This window comes from Embiotoca jacksoni, unplaced genomic scaffold, assembly GCF_022577435.1.
Source record: "Embiotoca jacksoni isolate LCO1_2020_lvr unplaced genomic scaffold, fEmbJac1.0.p SCAF_12, whole genome shotgun sequence".
NCBI lineage: Eukaryota > Metazoa > Chordata > Actinopteri > Embiotocidae > Embiotoca > Embiotoca jacksoni.
In genome coordinates this window covers 16417118-16440212 of record NW_027185252.1, presented here as the reverse complement: position 1 = coordinate 16440212, position 23095 = coordinate 16417118, and the positions used below count along the sequence as shown (strand labels likewise).

Sequence of the window (23095 nt, the reverse complement as noted above, 5' to 3'; positions counted from 1 at the left end):
AACACAGTACATACCCCAGACACAATTATTGGCAACAATCACTAATATTTGACTGCAGAACCTTTGGCAACAAAACTGGTGTTGGATCTGATTCGTGAGAGAAGCTCTGCCTGTGATTGGTTGTTAAGTTGTGGGAGGGTTAATGACAGTTAAACAACCAATCACAGCAGGGTGGACTTTACAATGTGCCTGCCTCCAGCTGATCTAATCCAGCATGTCCATCCTGACAACAATTACAGTCTCTAAACATTATTTGTAGCCAGTTAGCAGCTTGTTGCATCTGTTTCTTCCATTGCTATGTGTTCAAGCTTTATAGTAAGAGTCCTTTTTGCAATGGCAGATTTCAGCTCTCTGCTAAGGTTTTTATTTGGATTTAGGTTCATTGCTGGCCAGTTTAAAACAGTCCATCTTTTCCTTCTCAACTTGAGACCTTGGCCTCAAACTAGCTTTTTTTTTTTTTTTGTAGAACACATTTTGCTCTAAAATGACTCAGAGCAGGTTGACCACTAATCATAAGGTTGGTGGTTCTTGTTCTTGGGCAAGACACTGAACCCCAAAGTACTCCTGATGGCAGGCGAGCACCTTGCATGGCAGCTCTGTCACCATTGGTGTGTGAATGGGAGATATACAGTAAAGCACTTTGGGCCCTCAAAGGTGATATATGTGTAGACCATTACTTGCATTCCTTGCATGGAGTTGTTTCCACAATTCACACCAACTGTCCCAGACTTCCCTCATTGAGTTTCTTAGCGACACGTCCTGCACGTGTCCTAACAGTTTTAAGATGGTGAAACTTCTTGTTAACATTATGACATGTTGAAAAAGGGATTTTAGGGTCTTTTTAACGCAGTAAAACCATCATTCATTTATTATATCAGATCATGTCAAAACCAAAACTTAAGTACAGGTGAGTCTTACTTATTTTTATTTTGTTTAAGGAACTAAATTAAGTTGTGTTCAGCAGAGATCTTGTGTCTGGATTACTTAATGATATATATGAAAGCATTTTAGTTTTTTTTTTAATATTTTCTGAAATACTCTGATTATACAAATCTGCTTCATTTGCATTTATATCTGAAGATATTCCAAATATTAAACTTAAAATTCAGGGGTGCCAATAATTCTGACCAGGACGGTGCTCACAAAGTGTCGACTTCAGGAGGAAGACGACGGCTCCACAACTGCTGGGAGTTCTGGGAGAGGAGGTGGACATGGTGGAGGAGTACAAGTACCTGGTGTCTCCATGACAACAGACTGAACTGGAAGACCAACATCAACGCTGTCTACAAGAAGGTGATGAGTCGACTCTTTTTCTTGAGGAAACTTCGATCCTTCAATGCGTGCAGCAAAATGTTGGAGATGTTCTACCAGTCTGTTGTAGCCAGTGCTTTGTACTTCACTGTGGTCTGCTGGGGGAGCAGCGTTGGAGCCGGCGACACCAACAGACTTAACAAACTGGTTAAGAAAGCCGGCTCCATCATTGGCTTCAAATTGGACAGCCTGGAAAAGGTGGTGGAGAGGAGGACGCTGAACAAACTATTGTCCATATTGGATAATCCTGACCACCCTCTCCACCACCTGCTGCAGGGACAGCGGAGCACTTTCTCCAAAAGACTCCTCCAGCTCCGCTGTCACAAGGACAGATACAGGAGATCATTCCAGATACAGAAGATCGTTCCTGATACAGGAGATCATTCCTGATACAGAAGATCGTTCCTGATACAGGAGATCATTCCTGATACAGAAGATCGTTCCTGATACAGGAGATCATTCCTGCCGACCGCAATAAGACTGTACAATAACTCACCTCTGGCAAAATCCATCACACAACAATAACACCGTTGGTTGTCTGTTTTCTTGTTTGTTTAAATCTTTGCACTATTGTTTAGTTAATTTTAATTTAATTTAATTATTCTATTTTATTTGTATTCTATCTTATTGTATATACTGTGCATTTTTATATTTCATATTTTACTGTTGTTTTATTGCTTTCCTGTACCTATAATGCTGCTGTAGCGAAAAAAATTTTTCCCTTGTGGGATTAATAAAATAACTATATATCTATCTATCTATTAAACAATTGTTTAATCTATATGTGTTTTGTCTACAATGGTATCACAGGACTTTGTGTGTCTGTTTGAGTGTGTGTGAGAGCAGGTAATAACATTGAAACTTTCATCTAACAGTGTAGATGAGTACTACCATCCATACCAGTGTGTGAGGTCCTCCCCGAGAGCCGTCACATCTCATTCTGTTTACAGCCCATTCAACACTCTACAGCCAGCAATCAGGATTCCATGTCGGGCCGCGCGCTCCAGCACAAGGCCAACAACTCCCAGACTTATCGGGTATTAGACTGCCCTGCAATCTCCATTTCATGAGCACCCAGTCTATAAACACTATTGATTTTCACACTGTGCTTTTTGGCATTTGTATCTAGTGGATTGTGGGCGTTCAGTCACAGGAATGACTGGTAATGAATAATAATGTGGAGTTATGGGGAGATAGTGGGAGATTTTTTTTGATCTGGTTAAAGCAGTGGCTGCTGGTCAGGACAGAAATCGAGTGTGAACTCATGAGGTGGAGTAGCTTTAAGGTCACTTCAGCTGTGACAATGTAAACAAAGGCTAAAAGACCTGGAGCAAAAATAAATAAAAAAAAATATTTAAAAAAAGTAAATAAATAATGCTTAAACTCAGCTCTTAAATTGGATTATTTTTTTTTATGGAGGTGGTTGTGACATTATTAACGGCATCTGTAATATTAATCCAATATGAAAAGCAATACATATAAGATCCTCTGGTGATAGTAGTAATCCAATTTGAAGTGATATTTTTCTGTAATGCTATAATGTATATTATTTTTGAAAATAGCAAATAAGTTTAAGTGGAGAATATGAAACTTTCACTCTGAGCTATAAGCAGCTATTTAAGGGTAATCACTGGAATCATTTTTCCTGCCAAACAATGCTCTGCACTTACTCAGCCAGCACCTACACTCTTGGAAGTCCCTTTAATGACTCTACTGTAAGTAATTTAGCTGACTGTGACCGAGTGCAGTAGGTGAGCCGGTGAGTTTTGTTTGTGTTTTCGTGCTTTGGTCTAAAGCGGCCTCGCTTGAGTCACCATTAATCATCACTCACATGGTGATATTTCAAGAGAGTACTGAGCCACATGGGCCAAACAAACACTCCAAGATATCATTCCCAATAAAACAAGCCCTGTAAAAGTTACAAGTATAAGACAGGTTTTATTGTAATCTGTTTAAATTCCTGTTAAATTTCTCTCCAGGAATAAATCACCAGAAACCACTGCATGAGAAATGTATCACATTCTTAGCTGTGTAAACGCTGCACAGTGATTCACTAATACTCCTTCTCCACTGACAGTACTGGCTCAGCTCTACTCCCATTTCTTTTGTTTTCTATTGTCCATGAATGGTATCCGGTACATTGGTGCTATTTTTAGCTGCCTCGAGATTCCAAACAAGCTGAGGCTGTACTAAAAGGTGACATGAAAACACTGCAGACCACAAGCTTTGATTCCCTCTTGAGATGTGAACACTCTGGAAGTTTGTGTCCTGTCCCTCCATCACTGGATGCACTTTATTGCAGGTAGACCAATGTTTCTGGAAACATTCTGAAGTTTTACACCCAGTGAGTGTTTAGTTAAGTCCGACAACGATATGTGTTCCTGCGAACCCCACCTGCCTGAAAACAAATAAGTGGAAACGTGTTTAGAGCAAAGATCATCCTTGAGGTGTTATGCTCACACGGCTGAAGTCCGCGTTGAAATTTATTTGCATTTTTTGTCTGTGAAATGTTGTGTTGTAGAAGCGAAAGTCGATCTTTCTGAGGTGATTTTTTAAATGATGTCATGACGATTTCCTGCGGCATTACTATAGTAACTCCGCCACGTTGAAGAGACAATCTGCAGTGGAAAATGAAATCCAGAAAAGTATCTGCTGGCAAAGGCAAGTAGAGCTGGTACCATCAGAATCTGTTTAAAATACTCACCAGGATGCGTAGTAGCGATGTACCAGGGGGTGTGTTTTCAGGAAGACTGATGTTGTACAGTGGTCTGCTGAAGATAGGCCGGTTATCATTTTCATTGATTAGATCAATGAAGACACGAGCAAATCCCACATGGTCAGACATGGACTCATTGGCATAAAGCTGCAGAGAGACAACAAAGAGTATGTTATATGTAGGAATATTTTATACATTATAGCCTAACCGTAGCCTCAGATATTAAAATGATAATTAAAGCATAAACAATACCGAATCATTTCGAGAAAATATTGACATTTTTTGTAGAATTCAAAAAAATTGTAATTATAATTTGCTCCAGCATTGACTTGTAGTAGATTTGAAGATCTTGGATTATACCCAGAGCAGGGGACCCTGAAGTTCTGCAAACAATTTTGGCAATTTTGTTTGCCAAAATACCAATTTCACTGTTCAAACAACTCTGCAGTGTTGAGAAAGTGATATAGCCCCAGTCTGACTGAGCTTCAAGTTCAAACAAATAAAACCAAGTTGCAAGAAACATAATGAACCTACATTCAGTCTATTCTTTTTAGACATCAGTTTTGGTCCAGAGTTCATTCAAGGGCAGTCAAACAGAAGGACACTGTAACTACTGTGTTTGGTCATGGAGAGAAGATAGCCTTCTCATATTGCACTTTATATCTCTTTTGGTAACTGATCTGTTGGATGTTTACAATGATTGAAAATATCTCTGAGCTCCCATAAATGCATCGCACTTCTTTACAAATATTAGCCGTGCCTTGTGCAGGCCATTGTGTCTGTCTTGCTGAACACTGTAATATTTCATTACTTGTTCATTCATTTACTTACTCTCTCCTGATTCTTGTCAGTCTTTGGGACTGGAGTCCCCCCGAGGTCTCAGTTTTTCATGTAAATGTGCAGGTACTCACTGTAAAAGTAGGCAAAATAACTCACTGAAAAGCTGTAGCTGCGAATGTGTTCGAAGTCCAGCGGCATAGCAACCCTCATCCTGATGTCGGCCCGCCCTTGTACCGCTGTGGGGGAGATGGTGAAGTACTCTGAGTTGTTTCCTGTCAGAAACACCTGGAACATGCTGTTCACCCCCTGGAAGAAGAAAAGGAAGGCAGGTGTAATTAAACAAGGAGGAAAAAAGGAACTTTTACCAGGTAGAAAGTTAGTTGGTGATGTGTCCAGTGTCTAACCTACCAGTAAGAAACGTAGATAATAAAATCGAGGCTATGGTACACCACATCGAGTAAGTTTTTATCATTAATAATTTGACAATACTCACATTCAGGTCATTCAGTCAGGTTCAAAGGAACTGATATGACACCAACCATTCATATATTTTTCATATTTTAAGCATTTAGATAACTCGCATATCCAGAATGATTTACATTCACTGCAACAATAGAGAAAGAGAAACAATACTCTGAACACTATATACTCTGAAATTGCAACCAAAGTAATGAGGTTAGAGGTCAGGCAGTTATGTCCTGTCAATAGTCTGGTAGTACACATTAATCATGTGACAAAGAAGTTTAAATTGTGATCACAACTGTATTTTGTACTTTTTTTTCAACCCTATTAATGACATTATGACAATTTCAGTCTTTCTTTTCATTCAAATGTTTTTTTGTCTTTGCTATAAGACTTGGAAATGCTAAATATGCTACACCCTATCTCTGTTATTTAGTCATGAGCAAAATGTTTCTCTTCTGTCTCTGCAGAGAGATTTTTACAAAGTGGCAGATTAACACTGGCAGACCCTATAGGTCTAATACATTATTAACAATATTGAACCCCAATAAAGAAACAACTGTAAGCTCCTATTTTTGCATGAAACAATTTGCTGGCTAAAACAATGGTAACATGAGCTGGAGATGTTAATCCTCACATTCTTTCAGGGCTCACTACACATTTGACCTGGAGAAGTACACTTTGTGGGAAAAGAGGGAAGGGACAAACCAGTCAGAAAAAAAACATTATGATGGATGACAGAATAGATAAAACAAGATTTGACTGCAAAACAACCATAACAATCAAATTACAGTCAAACAGCCACACATTAATCTCTTGTTTCCACCACATAAAGTCTGTGTTGTTCCATTTCACTTTACATAATTTGAGTGCAACATCAGAATCAGATTTATTTGCCAACTATGTTAAAACACACACACACACACACACACACACACACACACACACACACACACACACACACACACACACACACACACACACACACACACACACACACACCACACACTTTGGTTCTTGCAGCTTGTGACTCTAAAGTTCCAAAGACAATGTACACTTTCATTGTGAATCTTAATTACAGATAGGGCACAAAATGCAAGACATGCACAGATTATACATTTGAAGACAAACAATACACATAAAGTGTAAGTGTGTGTGGTCGACTGGAGTAAATCCCCAAGCGTTACCAAAAGATTTGAATACACTAAATCTGACTGGCTGCTGAAACAGAAAGTGAAGCTTAAAACCATGTGCTTTATCATCATATTGTGTGTTTTATGAGAGAAAAAGAGGGTTTAACGTAATTACTGATGACAACCATGACTATCAACCTCAGTACAGATACATGTGCCTTTGTTTGGTTTCACTCACTTCAGTATAAAACAATGTTTATAATTATGTAGAATAAGTATAAACACTGTGTGATGTATTGCTGCATTTATGTATATTACAAGGATAGTGCTGTTTGAATAGTGGATATATGAAATTCTGGATAACCTTTGAAGAAGAAAAAAAACTCATATTTTCCTTACTTCTCTTTCTCAGATAAATCCCCAAAGTGCACAGGCATCATGGGCATACAAACCGAGTCAGGGTCAAAATGACATCACAGTTCTGAAATACCTGTGGCTGTCTTGAACCGAGAAAACATCTCTGGAGTCTTCCTGTCTTGATATATAAAGCTGCGGGCCGGGCAATCAAGCAGCCATTGTGGCAGACAGAGTAAGACGGGTGGGGTGGTCGATTGGCATTATGCTGCCAGCTGAAATAGCCCCCTTGTTTTTGTTTTCATCTCTGGGAGAACCATTGCGGCTGATGACTCCTATTTAAAAGACCATCCAATATGCAGGGATGTCACCTCAAACTGCCCATAAACGTAATTGCCCGTCCATTTGCTTCTGCCTTTAGAAGCCCCATATAAAAGCATCCTGTCATACGCAACTGCCACAAAGTTTACTGACACGTTCCAGTGGCAAAAAGTTTTAAGGGATGCTAGCCGAGCAGAAGAGGATGTGAGGCAGCGGCAGACAGAGAGGTAACTACCACTTGTGTCATCGTCGAAGAAATGAAACGTCTGCCTGTAATCCCTCGCACATGGAAAAAGCGAGATTACAGCAGAGGTGTAGTGGAGTGTGAATGAGTGTTTGTGTATCGGCAATGACATGCAGGTTTATGGGATCGAAACAGCTGCAAAAAAAAAAAAAGAAGCTGCTAGACAAAAAAAACAAAAAACAACAACATTTCATAGGTTTTACTCCTAGAAATGGATGTACATGTGGCACTGTGGCAGCATTACAAAGCCAGATGGGTAAAGTGCAGGCTGTCCCTACATCTGCAGCAGAGATGCATTTTGCTTTGCTATGTGAGGATGAATAAAAAGTGTGACTAATGCACTGGTTCTGCTCAAAGTGTTTTCAAATGCAGCATCTATGGTGATTGTGGTGAATTAAAACCCTCTCAGAATCACTGTTCTCCCATTTTGCAGTAAGCAATCTTGGCCTTGATATGTTAAGCGGCCGAGAGCCTCCCCAGACTGAGTGCTGCTGACGGTGGTGGTAAAGTGTTGGGTGCTGACCTACAGAGAGACCTCTTAGCACATGCCAGGTGTCTGGGTCATCACCCTACCTGCGTGCAGCAACACGCTCGCACTACTCCCTGCACTGGCTGCAAACACAGCATCCCCTGAATGGATAAACGGACCTGCCGCGAAATATTCCCGCTATCTCTCATTCAAGTGTTTTCTTTCCCTCCTGACTGTCGTTCTCTCTGTTTCTTCCTGCTCCACCAATTATTCAGACTTCTTGTTTTGCTCCGTTGCAGGCTATTTTCTGTTCAATTTTTCTTAGAGCTCCTCCTCTCTCCTCTCCTCTCCTCTCCTCTCCTCTCCTCTCCTCTCCTCTCCTCTCCTCTCCACCTTCCTCTCTATCCACTTGACTTGCAGTTATCTGTCAAATTCCACCCTGGCGGCTGCTGTGCCTGAATCAATCAGAGTTGACTAGCTTTCGGCTTATCTGCACCCTAGGTGATTGATTTTCCTCGTTAGGTATAATTTGATGCTCTATCCCATCTCTTCCAGAGCAAATTAAATTGTAGTCGAGTCCAATGTGCTGATGTGAACGTGCATGTGCGCGTCTGAGGGAGGCAGAGAGAAAATGAGAGAGGGAGATAGAGTGGCAGAGCAAGCGTAAAATGTTTGAGTTCTGTGTATGTTTTGGTGTCTGAGTGTGTGTGACTTTGTCACCACAGTAGGCTGATAGATACAGCTAATGGGAAGTGGCGGACACACTAAAGGAGTCTGTTGTACACTGCTGCTGACAGTCCACACACGCGCATGCACTGCTGCCCAGCAAATAGTTGCAAAGAGTGGCTGATGTTATTGCATTTAAAAACAAGCTAAATAGAAGTCTAGAAATACAAATGCAAAACGCACACCCAACACATACAGCTGTCCCAACTGTCTCTGCAGTAAACTTTAATCCAGTCAAATCCACACTGAAAAGTGAAAAACAGTTACCGTACAATTTTATTTGGACTAACAGTCAGTGATGTCCAAATATAGTTTGTTTTCTGCCTCAGTCCTGATTAGAATCTGTTCATATAATTAAAATGATTTGCTGATCCTTATTATTTACCTCATTGCTGATAAAACATGTATCTGACACACTGAAATTTGAGCTGTAGACTACACAATTTCGCACTTTCTTTTGCACAACTTTTCATGTACAACTTGAAACTGAAAGTTGTGGTTCATCATCTTAAATGATTGATATGATATGAATGAAAACATAAACAGACAAACTGATTCGTACATAGACAGGACACAATCCACTTAAGAGAGAACGTGTCACTCTGTTGTAGTTGTGGCCCAGACGTTAGTGGGCGGTCATTATTGATCTGCTGCAGGCGATGTTTGTCATTTCAACCGGTGAAAATATCAGTCAGCACTGGTTTTAGAATAGGTTTCAGAAATTTGAAAGTGCAGCTTAATGTTTTGACAGTGATTGTTTTTAGCATCAGAACTTAGTGAATCCAAGTATTTTTTGCCAAATTTCTGTGTCTGAACTCAGAGTTACTTGTACTGGTGCAATAGAATTTTCTTCACATTCACACAGTCAAAATAATAACTCAAGGAAAGCAGTGCTGCAACATTAGCAGGCAGAGGTGGACAGTATAGTAAGGAAAGCATTTGATTTGGATAACCTTTAATGTATCTGACACTGATCCATTAAAATTAGAGCCTGACTAAGAGTACATTTTTGGGGCCGATGCCACTACCAAAATTATGGAGTAAAACAAATCTGATATCAATATATCATCTAAAATGGGACTATCAAACACGTTTCGTAAAAACTTTGTCATCCAAAATGAAATCAGTGCACTTCACAATAAATTTTTAAATTATAAATAACTTTTGATTAAAAAATAAATAAATAAATAAATAAAAAAATTCTAAATTACACCGGGTTTCTTTATCTGATTACTTTAAAAAAAAAAAAAGAAAAAGTTTTTATACAATCCAATATCAAAGAAAACACAGTGATACCGTTATATAGTGTATCTATGACGGGTTAAAATCAGCCAACCAATAATGTCATGTTGGCTAAATCAGTATCAGCCTAAGGTCAAAACTGTTGTACAAAAATGTAGCAGCCATGAGGATACGATCTACCCACCTCATCTTTGTCTTCAGCCTGGATGAAGAGCGGCAGGGCGAAGCCCACCTGGGCCAGCTCAGTGATGCGGACCCGATACTCGGAGCTGTTGAACTTTGGGGCGTTGTCGTTCCTGTCAATTAACAGGATGGTGAAGGTGGTCATCACTGTTGCGTTTGATGGACTGCGATCCTCATTCAGCTCAGTGGCCTTAAAGGGAGCAACAAGGAAGTGGCAATCACAGAGAGAGAGAGAGAGAGAGAAGAAGGAGAAGAGAGAGACAGACATGAGATGCATTTGATTGGACTGAAAATGTCATTCTGGAAGGATGCGGTCAGCACGCAATCTCACCGGGTATTTACAACTGTTCATTTATTGGATCAAAAGGTGGACATACGGCCTCAAAGCAATCATAGAAATAGGCTCAAAGTGAGGTGAAGAGAGGGCCAACGCACGCACACACACACACGCATGAGATTCAGGAGAAAAGAGTCCCATTGAGAAGACACAATGACATCACATTCTCTCTGGCTGCCTCCTCAGTGTCGAAACTGTGCGGCCTCTGAAATGAAAAAAAAAGAAAAAAGGAGCGAGAGATGGGAGTGGGCAAGCGTTGTCTTTTATTGATGGAGGAGTGTCACAAGCAATAGGAGGAGAGGCAGGAACATCATGCTGGTCTCTGGGTAATCAAGGTAGTTTAGCCTCTTTCATCCCGACGCCCCTGAATCATTTGACCTCCACCTCCACACGCTCGGCACTATCTAAGCCGCCTGAAGTTGAGAAATTAGTTGTATTACTATGGCACACCACAATCAATAGCAGCACCAGCTAAGAAAGCACAAGCAGACACAGGGAGAGAAAATTTAAAGGAAAAGAAAATCCATATCATATAAATACATTTTTTGACTTTTTTTTTCTTTCTTTTTCAGCACTTTCACTCGTTCTACTTTTCTTATATGTAACTATTGATTTCAATTAAAACGACAGACTGAGGCTAGAATATATTAGCCAGATTATATTTTGTATCAAACCTGAGAGTCAGTTGTATCTCAATGGCCTCTCATGTAAAAATGTCACACAACGTGCTTTTTATTCACAATAACTGCAGCTAAATGAGTGAACCCAAGAGCTGGTGAGGCCACTAGGTGCTATGGGGGTGGGGGGCAGGACCGAAATGCTAAAAAGGCAATTGAGATAGAGTGTAGGCCCAGAGGAGGGACAGAGGGATTCAGAGATTGCACTGGCTTCAAACAAAAGAAGAAAAAAAAAATTTAGGAACAAAGGAGGCCTCAGTGTCGAGGAGGACTCAAAATCCTGTTGCTTTATTTTGTTCTCCTCCGCTCCCCCTGTTGTCCTACTTCAACAGGAGCCTCTAAAGGGGGCATTATCACAGAACCACAAACATGAATACCTCCACTAATGAGCCCTGTGAAGGTATTTAAATTTGTCTGGGTCACTTGTGTGCAGCAGCATATTGACAGAGCATCGACAGCCACATATGGTGCTTCAGCATCTCATATCTAGTCTGTGTTAAGTGGCATATTGACCTCGGTATCCTTCCTAATTATCTACATCAAAGACTGTCGCATCACAATATGTGCAGCGTGAGCCGGGCTGCAGAGCTGCATTTAGCAGGTCTTTGGAGAGTACATCAAACCCAGAAGCGGCATTGATTTAATACACTATCATATCAAAGCTCTCTCTTGATCCACCGGCAAAAAAGACTTTCGATCTCCTCTCTTGGGCTGCGACAGTGCCTCAACCCCACCCCCACCCATCATTCCAGCTCACCTTAACAGTGAGAGTGAATCCTGCTGAGTAGAGCGGGTTTTCTCTGTCCAGCTGGCCGTTCACTGACAGGGACCCGCTGATGTAGTCCAGGGAAAAAACGCTGTTGGTGTTTCCTGGTAGATAGATGGATGGATGGAGAGAGAGAGAGAGAGAGAGCAAAGGAAGTCAGAGGGACAAACGAAACTGGCGTTGTGGATAATTCGACATAACCCCTGGCAGCCTCTGGAAGGGAAGGTGCTGGATGACCCATGTGCATGTCTATATTTCATGCAATATGGATACGCCTTTTGCTGTGCTGTCTTTTATCTCTCTGCCTGCCTCAGGCTAACCGACCACCTCCAACCTGTCCACAAGCTGCATCTTCTCCTGCATCCCTTTGTTTCTGTCACCGGCTGCCCTCCTTCCACCGCTTCAATTTCTTTGTCAGCCCCCCTCTCCTTCCCCCTCACTTCTTCACTGAGTTCAGCTGTAATTCATGTAATGATAAGACTGTCTGATGAAAGCATGCCGATGGTTTCACACTTTTCTGTTGATTGACAGTAAAATCACAATGAAGGCAGAGAAGAAGAAGAAGCCTGTTAGCAGGAAAACATGTATGCAATGTCAAATATTTTTAAAACTGAATTTAAAATGCTTTATGAGAAAAATAAAACTCCACAGAGAGACTTTAACAAGAGACAATCATATTTATTGTAGACAATTAGTATTTAAAATTAATCAAACCTTATTATTCTTGAGGATTTTGCAAATATACAGTACGTCTTTTTCTTCAGGACCTCCTTTAAATTGAAATATGATACTGTTGTCTGTGTTCTTGGTTGTTTGTATATAATATATATAGATATATACTGTACTGTATATACTGTGCATTTTATATTTTATATTTTTACTGCTATTTTATTGCTTTCTATTATTCTATTATTATATATTGCATCCTGTATGCTGCTGTCGCGAAAACATTTCCCCTCGGGGATTAATAAAGTAACTACCTAACCTAACCTAACCTAACCATATGTACGTATGCTTAAAAGACTCATTGACTGCAACGTTGACACGCTGCACATTTCTTCTGAACTACATCATTTCACATGGGTTGATGAATTACATTAACTTTGTCATAGTCTACGCACTCCTTCAGAGAGGAGGCATTTCAAATTATGAACGCTGCACTGTTCTCATTAACAAGTTCAAGTGCGCCCGGCGTTTTCTATTCACTTCAATTAAACTGGTTAAAATATTAGACCGCGGCCCACTCGAGGCCTCTTCTCATATTTTCTTATTCCCTCTCATCCTTTTCAAATTACCGTCCTTGTCATTGACTTTCTCACCTCTCTCGCACTCCTCTTTGGCACCCTGTCTCTGTCTCTCAGGCATCTTGTGACTGTTGCCTGCTAATTACACCCAGCAGATGGAGACAACAAACGAAAATTCACCCGATGGCCCTCACCTCCTCACTCTGTGTTCTGTTGATCTCCCCCTTCCTGCAATGCCTGGTGTCTCCCACCCTCCCTCTGTCAAATCAGATGCATCATTTATCTCTGCAAACACTGAATGCCTTCACAGTTGCATTGAGATTCTTTCTGCCTGCCACATGTGTTGTATGAGACCTGAAGAGGCCCCTGCGTAATCTTTAGTTTGCAGCAGTCCATACATGCGAATGTTTTCAGAGCAATCTGTTCAGCTGAAGGCAAACAATGGAGCAGATAGGACTGAATGAGGGAAGTCTGATAGTCAACTATAGACCTGCACCTAATTCACTTATGCCTTGTTAGTACAGACTGTTCTCTTTCTCCTGTTTGTTAGTGAACATGACACAAAGTGGTTTTTAATTCTCATTTGCAGATTTGCTTGATTCTTTTTAAAAAATATATATTTCACCTAACTCATTGTACACAAAATTACTATATAATATTTCTGTACAAAAAAAAAAGACACATTATCATTGTGTTATAGTCCCAATAGTCTGTTGGATGTGAGGTCTCAGTGTCCTTGACTTTTGACCACCAAAATCATTTCAGTTAACCTTTGAGTCTGAGTGAACGTTTGCTAAAAGTTGCCAAAATGGAAGAAATTCTCTCAAGACATTCCTGATATATTGTATTTGTGAACATGGGAACAAATCAAACACACCAAAGTGTTCCTAAGCATTTGCATTAACAAGTATGAGACAAACAAGGCAAAAACATATTGCTTCCGCCTACGGCTATTGCTGTCGCGGAGGCAAATAAATGACGTCAATCCTTTTGGCTTTGGTTACCTCTTGTCAATTACAAATAATTTGATTTGATTACGAACATACCAGATAAAAGCAGATACATATTATTTCCTTACTTGGAATTTAGCACACTACGCAAATGAGGATATGTTGATTTAAAATAAAAGACATTAAATTCAGGGTGGGGAGCTTGGGTCAACAAAATGTTCATTGTTGTTGAATTCCTGGCTTTGTTCTACAGTAATATTATTAACTACTACTACTTTGTGGGAAATGTACAACAACTGCCCCTGTTTACCCTTTACTTCAAAATGTCTAAGGTGACAATATAGTACGTCACCTACGTCTATTCTCTGAGTTCACGTCTATTTTCACTCCACTTTTTTCTAAGTCGAGCACATATGAACCCTGAGCTGCACTTCAAGGGATTAAGGATCACTCTCTCTTATAGTAATAGCTGAGGTCCAGACTCCAGAGCAACACTTCTGATGGTAAGTCTTTAGTGTACAACAGTTCGGGGTCAACAGATTAATCCATGCCTGTGTTCCCCACTCCTCCACTCGCTCCTCTATTATTGCCCTGTACCTACCCGGGAATGGAGCGGAGGGAGGCTGCAGAACAAAGAGGGCAGAGAGGGCGTGGAGGAGAGCCGAGCCCTCGGGGAATTAGCCTGGACTGAGGCCAAAAGGTGGAGAGAAGGAGGTGGAAGGGACAAAAACTGCTGCTGATTATATCCCTCTTACGTAATCTATTTAATGATGGGACTTGAGAAAAGTGACTTTGGGAATTACTCAAAGTCTCAACGTGATACAATTTAAAATAGACACAAGCTGACAAGAGAGTATATCAAGACCATATTTCAAATTAAAAGAACTGAGGCACACGAAAAAAGTCCCCCAAATTAAGTGAATTACATTTTCTAACTTCACCTGCCAAAAAATGTTGCTAATAACCAGTTTACCATTACAGTTTCATCTTCATCTGATTATACTGCACTTGTACGGTTTAGGTACATTTTTCAGCACTAAAACTCGGAAGCGGACGGCAGTCTTCTGTGTTACATTCTGGCACTTTGTTCATTTAGGCTGTGTTCAGACTTTTTTCTCAAATCAGATCATTAGCACAGACTGTCTGCAGTGTTATTTGTTAGTGAGCAGATCAGATTTGATGTGTGCACATTGTCCAGATATCATCAACCTATCTGCACGGCTCGCTGTGGCAACGACATACGCTCAGCTACGCTGGTGACGCTGCTTTCCAACAAGTTATTTCTGTTTCTGTCCGAAGACTGTTGTTATTATTGTCCTCAACAACCCAAAAATCTACACTTTCTGATAACGCTGTGCTAGTAGTAGCATAGATTCTGGTCACTCAGTCTCTCTGAAAATTGCATGTTGCGTTGCGAGTGATGCAAAAAATCAGAGTTTTTTCAAGTGTTTTTTTTTTTTTTTGACTGTCCAGACGTTCAAAAATCAATCTGGATACAAGCTTGATATAGCTTGCAGTCTGAACAAGGTCTTAGTCACACTACTTCCTTGCTCACTTCCTCCAAAGGACTCCTGGGGCTGTCGGAGGGATTTGTCACTTGAATGTGAACCTAAGTTATTTTTGTCCATTTGTTGAAATGACTGATGTTCTCATTTTTCTTTAGACAACAGTCTTAAAATGTGAGAAACACTAAAAATGAACACCCCCAAGCAGGGAGACAATGAAAACCAGGATCTACAAGATTGAAGCCTCCCTTGCATAAAGATGACCTGATGTAATCAATGTAATAATCCTACAATAACTGCATGGTCCAATCTGCTCATGAGGAGTCTCAGTGTGTCGTTGTAGGACGAAACATAAAAGAAAAAAAGCTTGTCACTTTGCATCACGCACCAGTGAAAATAAACCGACACAACATTCATTGATGGGAGGGGCAGGCATAAAGTTGATGTTGATAACAATTGGTGGAGGTGGTGGGGGTGATGTGCATCAGGGGCTCAGACCTTCTCAGTGTGGGCCTTCATGCTTCTAAATTGCTTTGTCAGCTTCAGTGGCCTGACTAGAATGACAATCTCCTCCAACAGCCGCCCCTCAGCCGGACGACTGGGCGCTCACCTGGCCACGCAGCGACCGGCATGTATACACAAACACACACACCTACAAGAGCACACGAGCGGTGCGCTGGCATGTACATGTGCACGATAACAGCAGACTGTTGGCTCTACTCTCTGTGTGCGTCCGGTAAAGAGGCTTCGACTCATTGCTTCAGGTTCCACTGCGAGGCCTTCCACCTCAGCTCCGCTCTGCGGAGCTCCACCGGTGAGACAGACTGAAATTACACAGAGTGACTCACAGGTCCCACTGAGAGAGAAAATATAATCATATTCTAATGGCTGATAGAAAATGCTCTCCAGTGATCTGCCGGGACACTGTGATTAGACCTCCAGGGGGTGGAAATTGCTGCACACAGATGCACACACCCGCAACTTCAGCACAAATAACATGCACTTTTTTATTAGCGTTCAATATTCATGTTTAGAAGTTGTATGTACGCGTTTCATGAGTGCGTTAATGTGCAGGTATTCCAATCCTGAATTTCCATGCGGATAGAGTGCGAGATTGTGTGTGTGTGTGTGTCAGAGTGCATGTGGTGATAAGTGGTGGAGTTTGATTCTATGATGTAAGACTACAGGGGATTAGCCTTGGTCTCACATTACCGACAGTACTGGACTGGAAAATGAGAAACCATGCCATGATTTTGTCTAGAGCTGGGCGCGCGCTCAAATGCAAACACACACACACACACACACACACACACACACACACACACACTCCTAAAGAAACGCCCGAGAGCATGCAAACACACCCACACAGACATCTATTATATTCTGCAAATTCAGGACATGCACAATAGCTTCAATAGCATGTGTTGCAATTACAAGAAAAACGTAAACCATAATTTTTGACACTTTTGAGTAATCTCAGCATAAAGTAAAAACACAGGTGTGGACGTCATATCATCTATTGACAAAAACATTTCCATTCATGTGTCACGAACAATGAAGCGAAATGTTATTGGAATTATCCAGAGAAGCTAAAAATGGAAGCAGCTGAGCGTCGAGTCGCATAAGTGGAAAACATACCTGTGTGGCTATCATGTGGGGATTGCCCAAGAGAACAGAAGAAAGAAGGCATTTGATCTGATGAGTTCAATCGGGCATGCGGTAAGTGGATGACAATGACTTTCTCCGAGCCATGAGCTTTTGAGGACAGACGAAACAGGAGTTCTCCCAGCGTAATCACCATGACTAAGCTAGTGACAACTGTTTTCTCTAGTTGGTGACAACACCATGGGGGCGCTGGAACATTTTAGTAATGTGATGTGGCATGCAGCCAGCGCTTCGAGTCTTCAGGCGAAGATTTTGTGTACTTTGCTTAAACGTACACAAATTAATGTCACTTTTTAAGGATTACGCCTACAGGCAACTCATGCTAATGATGAGGTTTCAGTTATTGTCTTCAAACTGCACTCACTTCAAAATCTAAACAAACACCTTCTCACCTTCACTGACTTGCTTGTGCACGTGCTCATCTCTGCACTCAAACACACCCTGGAGCGTTTGACAGCTACCAGTGTTTATGTGTGTGTTTGTGTGTGTTTGTGTGCGTGATGCAGAGTGATAATAGCCCTGTGACTGTGTTGCCATTGGCAGACAAACCGCATTCCATGAATACTCAATGAACTAGTTTCATCAAAAGTTTTTCTTCAAAAAATAAGGTTCAAGGACAAATATTGTGAGACAAAGTCTGGCGGATAAAAGCGACTTCCTTTTGTGCTCACATATCTCTCCTGTTGACGATACTGATGAGACACACTTGCACTTTTCTTGAGGAGGACCTGATGCCTCGGCTTTGGATAGCATCTCTCTTCCTGCTGCAGCCCTCACACACATTTCTCCTGAGCTACAAATGAAAAAGCGTTGCTTTCGAGGCAACCTCCACTCTGCTTTTTCAACAACCAGCAAGAGGCATCACTTGGAGGGACAATGCAGAATTGTCCATAGCAAGTCCAATTTGTTTACAATGCAGATCTCTAACCTAACCAAACCGAACCTAACCTACCAACCACAGACTGTATGTAAAACTGTAGCTTCCAGGTCTGAAAAATTAGGCCAATGCATAAGTACCTTAAGCTGCAATACCACCGTGTGTAACTACCGGTTAGCGCCATAGACTCCCATTTAAATAGTCTCATAAAACTTTCAGTCAATACAATTTCTTTGAGTTATTTAGTTTTGTTGGCTAAAATCCCTCCTTCTTATTCGTTTTCTGGCCGTCCATCTGAAAATAATCCCGTAATTAATTAGAAAATAAAGCTTCAAAAAGCTGTGTTTTTGGGGTGTGTCTGTTTATTTGACATGCCAGTGGTGCGGTCAGGTTACGGATATCGGCGGGCTAGTTCTAAAGAACACATTTTAAAGTCGCTCCGAATGACTGGGAGGTGGCGTGAGAAGCTGTTCGTCATAGAGGGAGGAGGCAGGAGGAGACATGATAGAGTTTAAAAATGGGGAAAACCGTTATTTTCATATTGCAACATATTTTCTGACAGTCTCTCTAAGGCAGGGGTCGGCAATTCATTTTCCAAAGGGGCCTCATGAGAAACTGGGACTGTTGTGGAGGGCCGGACCAATAGGCTGAACTCAATTCTGCTCAATATTAATTTTGTCTCTTTATGAAAAGCAGTAAATTGTACGTTTTTTATTAGCTGCTACTGGTAGTAGTAGATGTTACAATTAGGCTATTAAAATGTGGTGCAAGCATTTTAAAAATGTCAACATTATATCACTTTTTAATCAACATTCACAAAAAAGATTTTGAAAATGAGCATATTTTTGCAGTATTTCAAAGACCAGCATTAAATTGACTTTATACAAAAATGTAAGTGCTATTGATATTTTGTTTGTGGTGTAATTACCTGATTTGTGTTTTTCAGTTATTTGTTTTTGTTCAGTGAGAGAAGGGTTAGGTATATATAAGAGCAATGGCACCTCCAGCCCACAAAGCACACACAACTAATGATTCAAGTCTTAATGAGGGTATATAATTACTGACTTACTGAATTAAAGACTAAATTAAATACAAAATTTAATTTAAATGGATTTAAATTAAATTAAATTAAATTACTCACAATTCTCTGACACAACTTAGTTACACAAGTTAACCTCAGGTAGCAACTTAATAGGGAAGAAACGCCCGACGGAGTTGAACTCACGCGGGCCGGTCAGGGACAGCCAAAGGGCCGGATGTGGCCCGCGGGCCGTACAATGCCCAGGTCTGCTCGAAGGAAACATTCATAGAATTGCATTTCACTGAGCACAAGTAAAGCACCACAAATAGTTGAATAACAAATGAAAGAAGAGAGCTAGAAAGAGAAGTCAAATTCCTGGCTCCTCTCTCACCTCCTCCACAAATGTATTTATTCTAATATTCTATTCTATTTGAACATAGACAAATGTTGTTTTTAGTATTTTAACTTGCATTATTTTAATTGTATTCCATATATCTTAGTGTGTAATGTACATTTAATTCACTTGATCCCAGAGAGACACCCCCTCATTCTGCCTTGTACAGACACGTTTTGTAAAATGACAATAAACTTGATTGGATTTGATATCCAACATTGAAAATGTGTGGGGAGAATGGGGTTCTGTCGTGATCCGGCCAACATGCAGTTTGGACAGAGCATGAGTCCTGTTGTGCTTCAGACTTCTGAGAGCTTTCTCTGCTAACTTTCTTACCTAACCTTAAACTAGTGTGATTTTCATCCTGGTCTCAGACAAATGCATCAATCCACAAACTTCAGGTCTCATGAAGAAAAAAACAACAACTTGCTACTGATTTCTGGCTTTGGTCTGTCAGCCAAAGATGCCACATCCCCTTTTCAACTGAGCATTGAACTGGAAGTCAAGTCTTATATATGAAGTGTGTTCGTGAGCTGATGTATGAGAAATTTTAGTCTGTAGACTGAATTACCCTCCTATCTGATATTTTTTTTGCAGTTAGCCAGACAATACAAAATCTGTTTCTGCAAACTCTGTCCAAAACAACAGCTGGCTGGGAGACAGCAGAGGAGGAAATTGGGTTTGACATCTGGAAATGCGTTTGTTCAGAAGCACATAGCTAGGGATAGCTTTTCTTAAAGCCAGCAGTATCCCCTCTATCCCACGGATAAATGAAGGGAGAACCTCCAGCACCAACCGATAAAGCTCAAATATTTGTTAAAAAGGCAAGTATTTTGTTTTAAGTATATACGACAAATAAATGAGAACAAGAGGAGAAAGGAGGATAGTAACTGAAACTTTGTTAATGTAATCTAATCATTTTTTAAATTTAATTATTGTTGTTTTCTTTCTGACCGATCCTTATTAAATGTCTGGTTTTATGTCATGTCAAAACATTTAATCTGCCATAGTAGTATTAAGTTAATGCAGCTGGACATGTAGAACGGCTACTAGATTGAATTGAATGAATGAAAAGACAGCAGATGACACAGGAACACGACTGTAGAACACCTTCAGTGCGTCATAAAGTGAGGTCTGGACTTGATTTTGATTGTACGTGATTGCTCGACTCTCCCAGACACCACTAGACTTTGGATTGTGTTGTGATCAGTGTCCCAGCCGCCTCCTCTGAGAGATTACAAAGCAACGGGCTGCAGAGAGCCTCAGAGCGTCTAATTGAAACCTGGAGAAATCCCACCGACACGGCAGTGACAATAAGAGCTCCCAATTGAATAACAGGTATTAAGCTTGTCCATATTACAGCATGCCTGCTGATACAAGTTAGTGGCGGTATGGAATCAAAGCATCAGGGTGTAGCGGTGCTGCAGATAAAGATGCGTGTGGAAAGAGAGACGAGGGGACATAATCGCCTTTACTACTTATCAGTGTGGCCAGGCGGGAAATGGCGTCGCCATACCTATCTGACCTGTTTGCTGGGAAGAAGCGGGAAGGCAGTGCCAGTCGTCCCCCCGAGGACTCACTGCACTGAACAGGGTGTCCACATGCTGCCCCTGACAAAGGCCAAGCAAGTCAGAGGACGCCCGAGGCTACACTTCCTCTGTGCAATACGTCGTCTCACTCTACAGCCTCTGACAAACTTCACAATCATGCAGAATGAAGTTACAATCTTGTAGCAATTTGGACACTTAGACCGCTTGGGCTGCTGCAAATTAAATCAAATCTTTGCTGCAGTTTCCCCAATGTGGAAACGATGCAATAAGACAGGAAGAATCGTTTAAAAGGAAAGAAAAGGGTAGAGATGGAAGGAGCTTAGGATGGGATTAGTTGTGCTTGCGTGTGACAAAAGAGATAGAACCAAGCGCACAGATAAACAAGAGGCTGATATGAAAGGCTTGGGGGAAGTCCTTTCATTCTGTGAGAAGCTAGGCTGACTTTTATTCTGCTTATTCTTACACTATCATTACAGCACAGTGGAGAGGCTACACAAACTTTACACAGGCTTAACTCTTATCCTAACGAACAGCAATACCCTTGGACAAGACTTGTTGGTCTCTAACTTTCGGTAATAGGAATCACAGATAGCGAGGTAGAAAGTTATTTTTAGAAAGGTGAAGTCCAGCCGGCCAGGGTTGGGTGTTTTCATGTTTCTTGTCTTGAGAATCTGTTTTGATCTCATCTTCCTCTGTCTGTCTGTGTATGTGTGTGAAGAGGAGGAGTGATCCATCCATGTAGATATGCGACATCCTCACATGAGCTTGTATTGTGTGGACATTGTGCCACAGTGAGTCCATCTGCGCATTGGACTGCCGGTCCCTTAGGTCGTTGGTGTCACTGAGACTGACCAGTGTTGTCTGTGCTCCTGCCTTGCTCGTCCGCGGGGGTGGGTTTGAGTGGATAATGGCTGACGTTTTGGGATTGTTTTGCTGCTGTTGCTGTGGTGTGAACCACAGTAGATGTAAACGGAAAAAATGGTAAATGGTCTGTACTTGTACTTGTATAGCTTTATCACCTTTCGGTCCCAAAGCACTTTAACATGGTTTTCCCATTCACCCACTAATGAGACAGATCACCATGCAAGGTGCTGCCATCAGGAGCACATTCACACACCGATGGTACACCATCGGGAGCAACTTAGGGTTCAGTGTCTTGCTCAAGGACACTTAGGCACATGGACAGGAGGAGGTGGGGATTGAGCCACCAACCTTCCGATCAGTGTGCAACCCACTCTACCGTCTGAGCCACAGCCTCCCTAAGATGTGAATAAAGGGTTATTGGAAAAGCATGCTGGAATTGATTTTGTCAGACGCATCAAGGGTCGATGCATCATTTACCTTTTCTAAAAATGTGTCACAGTGTGTCAAGTTTCTAACCTATTCACATCATGTGCAAAACGTCCTCCTACTGATGACATGACAAAAATAAAGCTTTCACTGTCATTTTATCTTAAAAAAAAAAAAAAAAACATGCATCAGTGAGGCAACTTTCAAAAAACCCATATAATTTTAGTTTTTGTTTTATTTCAGACTGTCAACACGTAGCACCTGAGGTCATAGCTGAGATCAAGCAGGTGTAAGAGTAGAACGGTTACGGTAAAAGGTCATATTCCAGACAGTAACCGGAGTCGTAGCAACCAGTGAAACAAGACTGAGCAAGCAGATATTTGATTCCCTGAACACATGGTGGCTACTTAAAAGAGATACCTGAACACCTGGTGAATTCTTCTGCTACCCTCCTAATGTGCCATTTAATTATCAGTGGGAGCCTAGAACAGTTTATCTTTAAATGGACATTAAGAGCTCAGAACGTAATGTTTATGGCAACATCTGATCTTAGATGATAGAAAAGGTCTTGTCCCTTTAAGGTGAGAGTTTCAAATCAGTAGGAGTGCATTTGGAGTTTATGTCATGTCATATGTTTGGCTAAATATGAGTAGCACCAGGGGAGAGCTCGGTAATAAAAATTAATGCCGAGCACCCCCATAACTTTTATCTTATCAATATGGATTTGTCAGTGACTCTGCACAGCTCTCCCAAATGAAAACTCTTGCAGAAATTACAAATACATTAATCACAAAAATATCTCAGCCCTGTGATTTCACTTGAGTCCAGCGTGCCTCCCAGCAGTCTAAAGCATACTAATGTGATTACTGGTGGATTAT

General features: G+C 41.1%; 1 protein-coding gene across 1 annotated transcript in view; it reads right to left on the bottom strand.

Moving 5' to 3' along the window:
• Nucleotides 1-23095, bottom strand: part of cdh23 (cadherin-related 23) — a 174569-nt gene that overhangs the window by 71942 nt on the left and 79532 nt on the right. The window contains exons 10-13 of the mRNA XM_069145115.1: nt 11713-11825; nt 9943-10131; nt 4964-5113; nt 4016-4174 (exon numbers count right to left, since the gene is read on the bottom strand). Coding sequence (XP_069001216.1) covers nt 4016-4174; nt 4964-5113; nt 9943-10131; nt 11713-11825 — 611 coding nt within the window. The remainder of the gene's footprint in view (nt 1-4015; nt 4175-4963; nt 5114-9942; nt 10132-11712; nt 11826-23095) is intronic.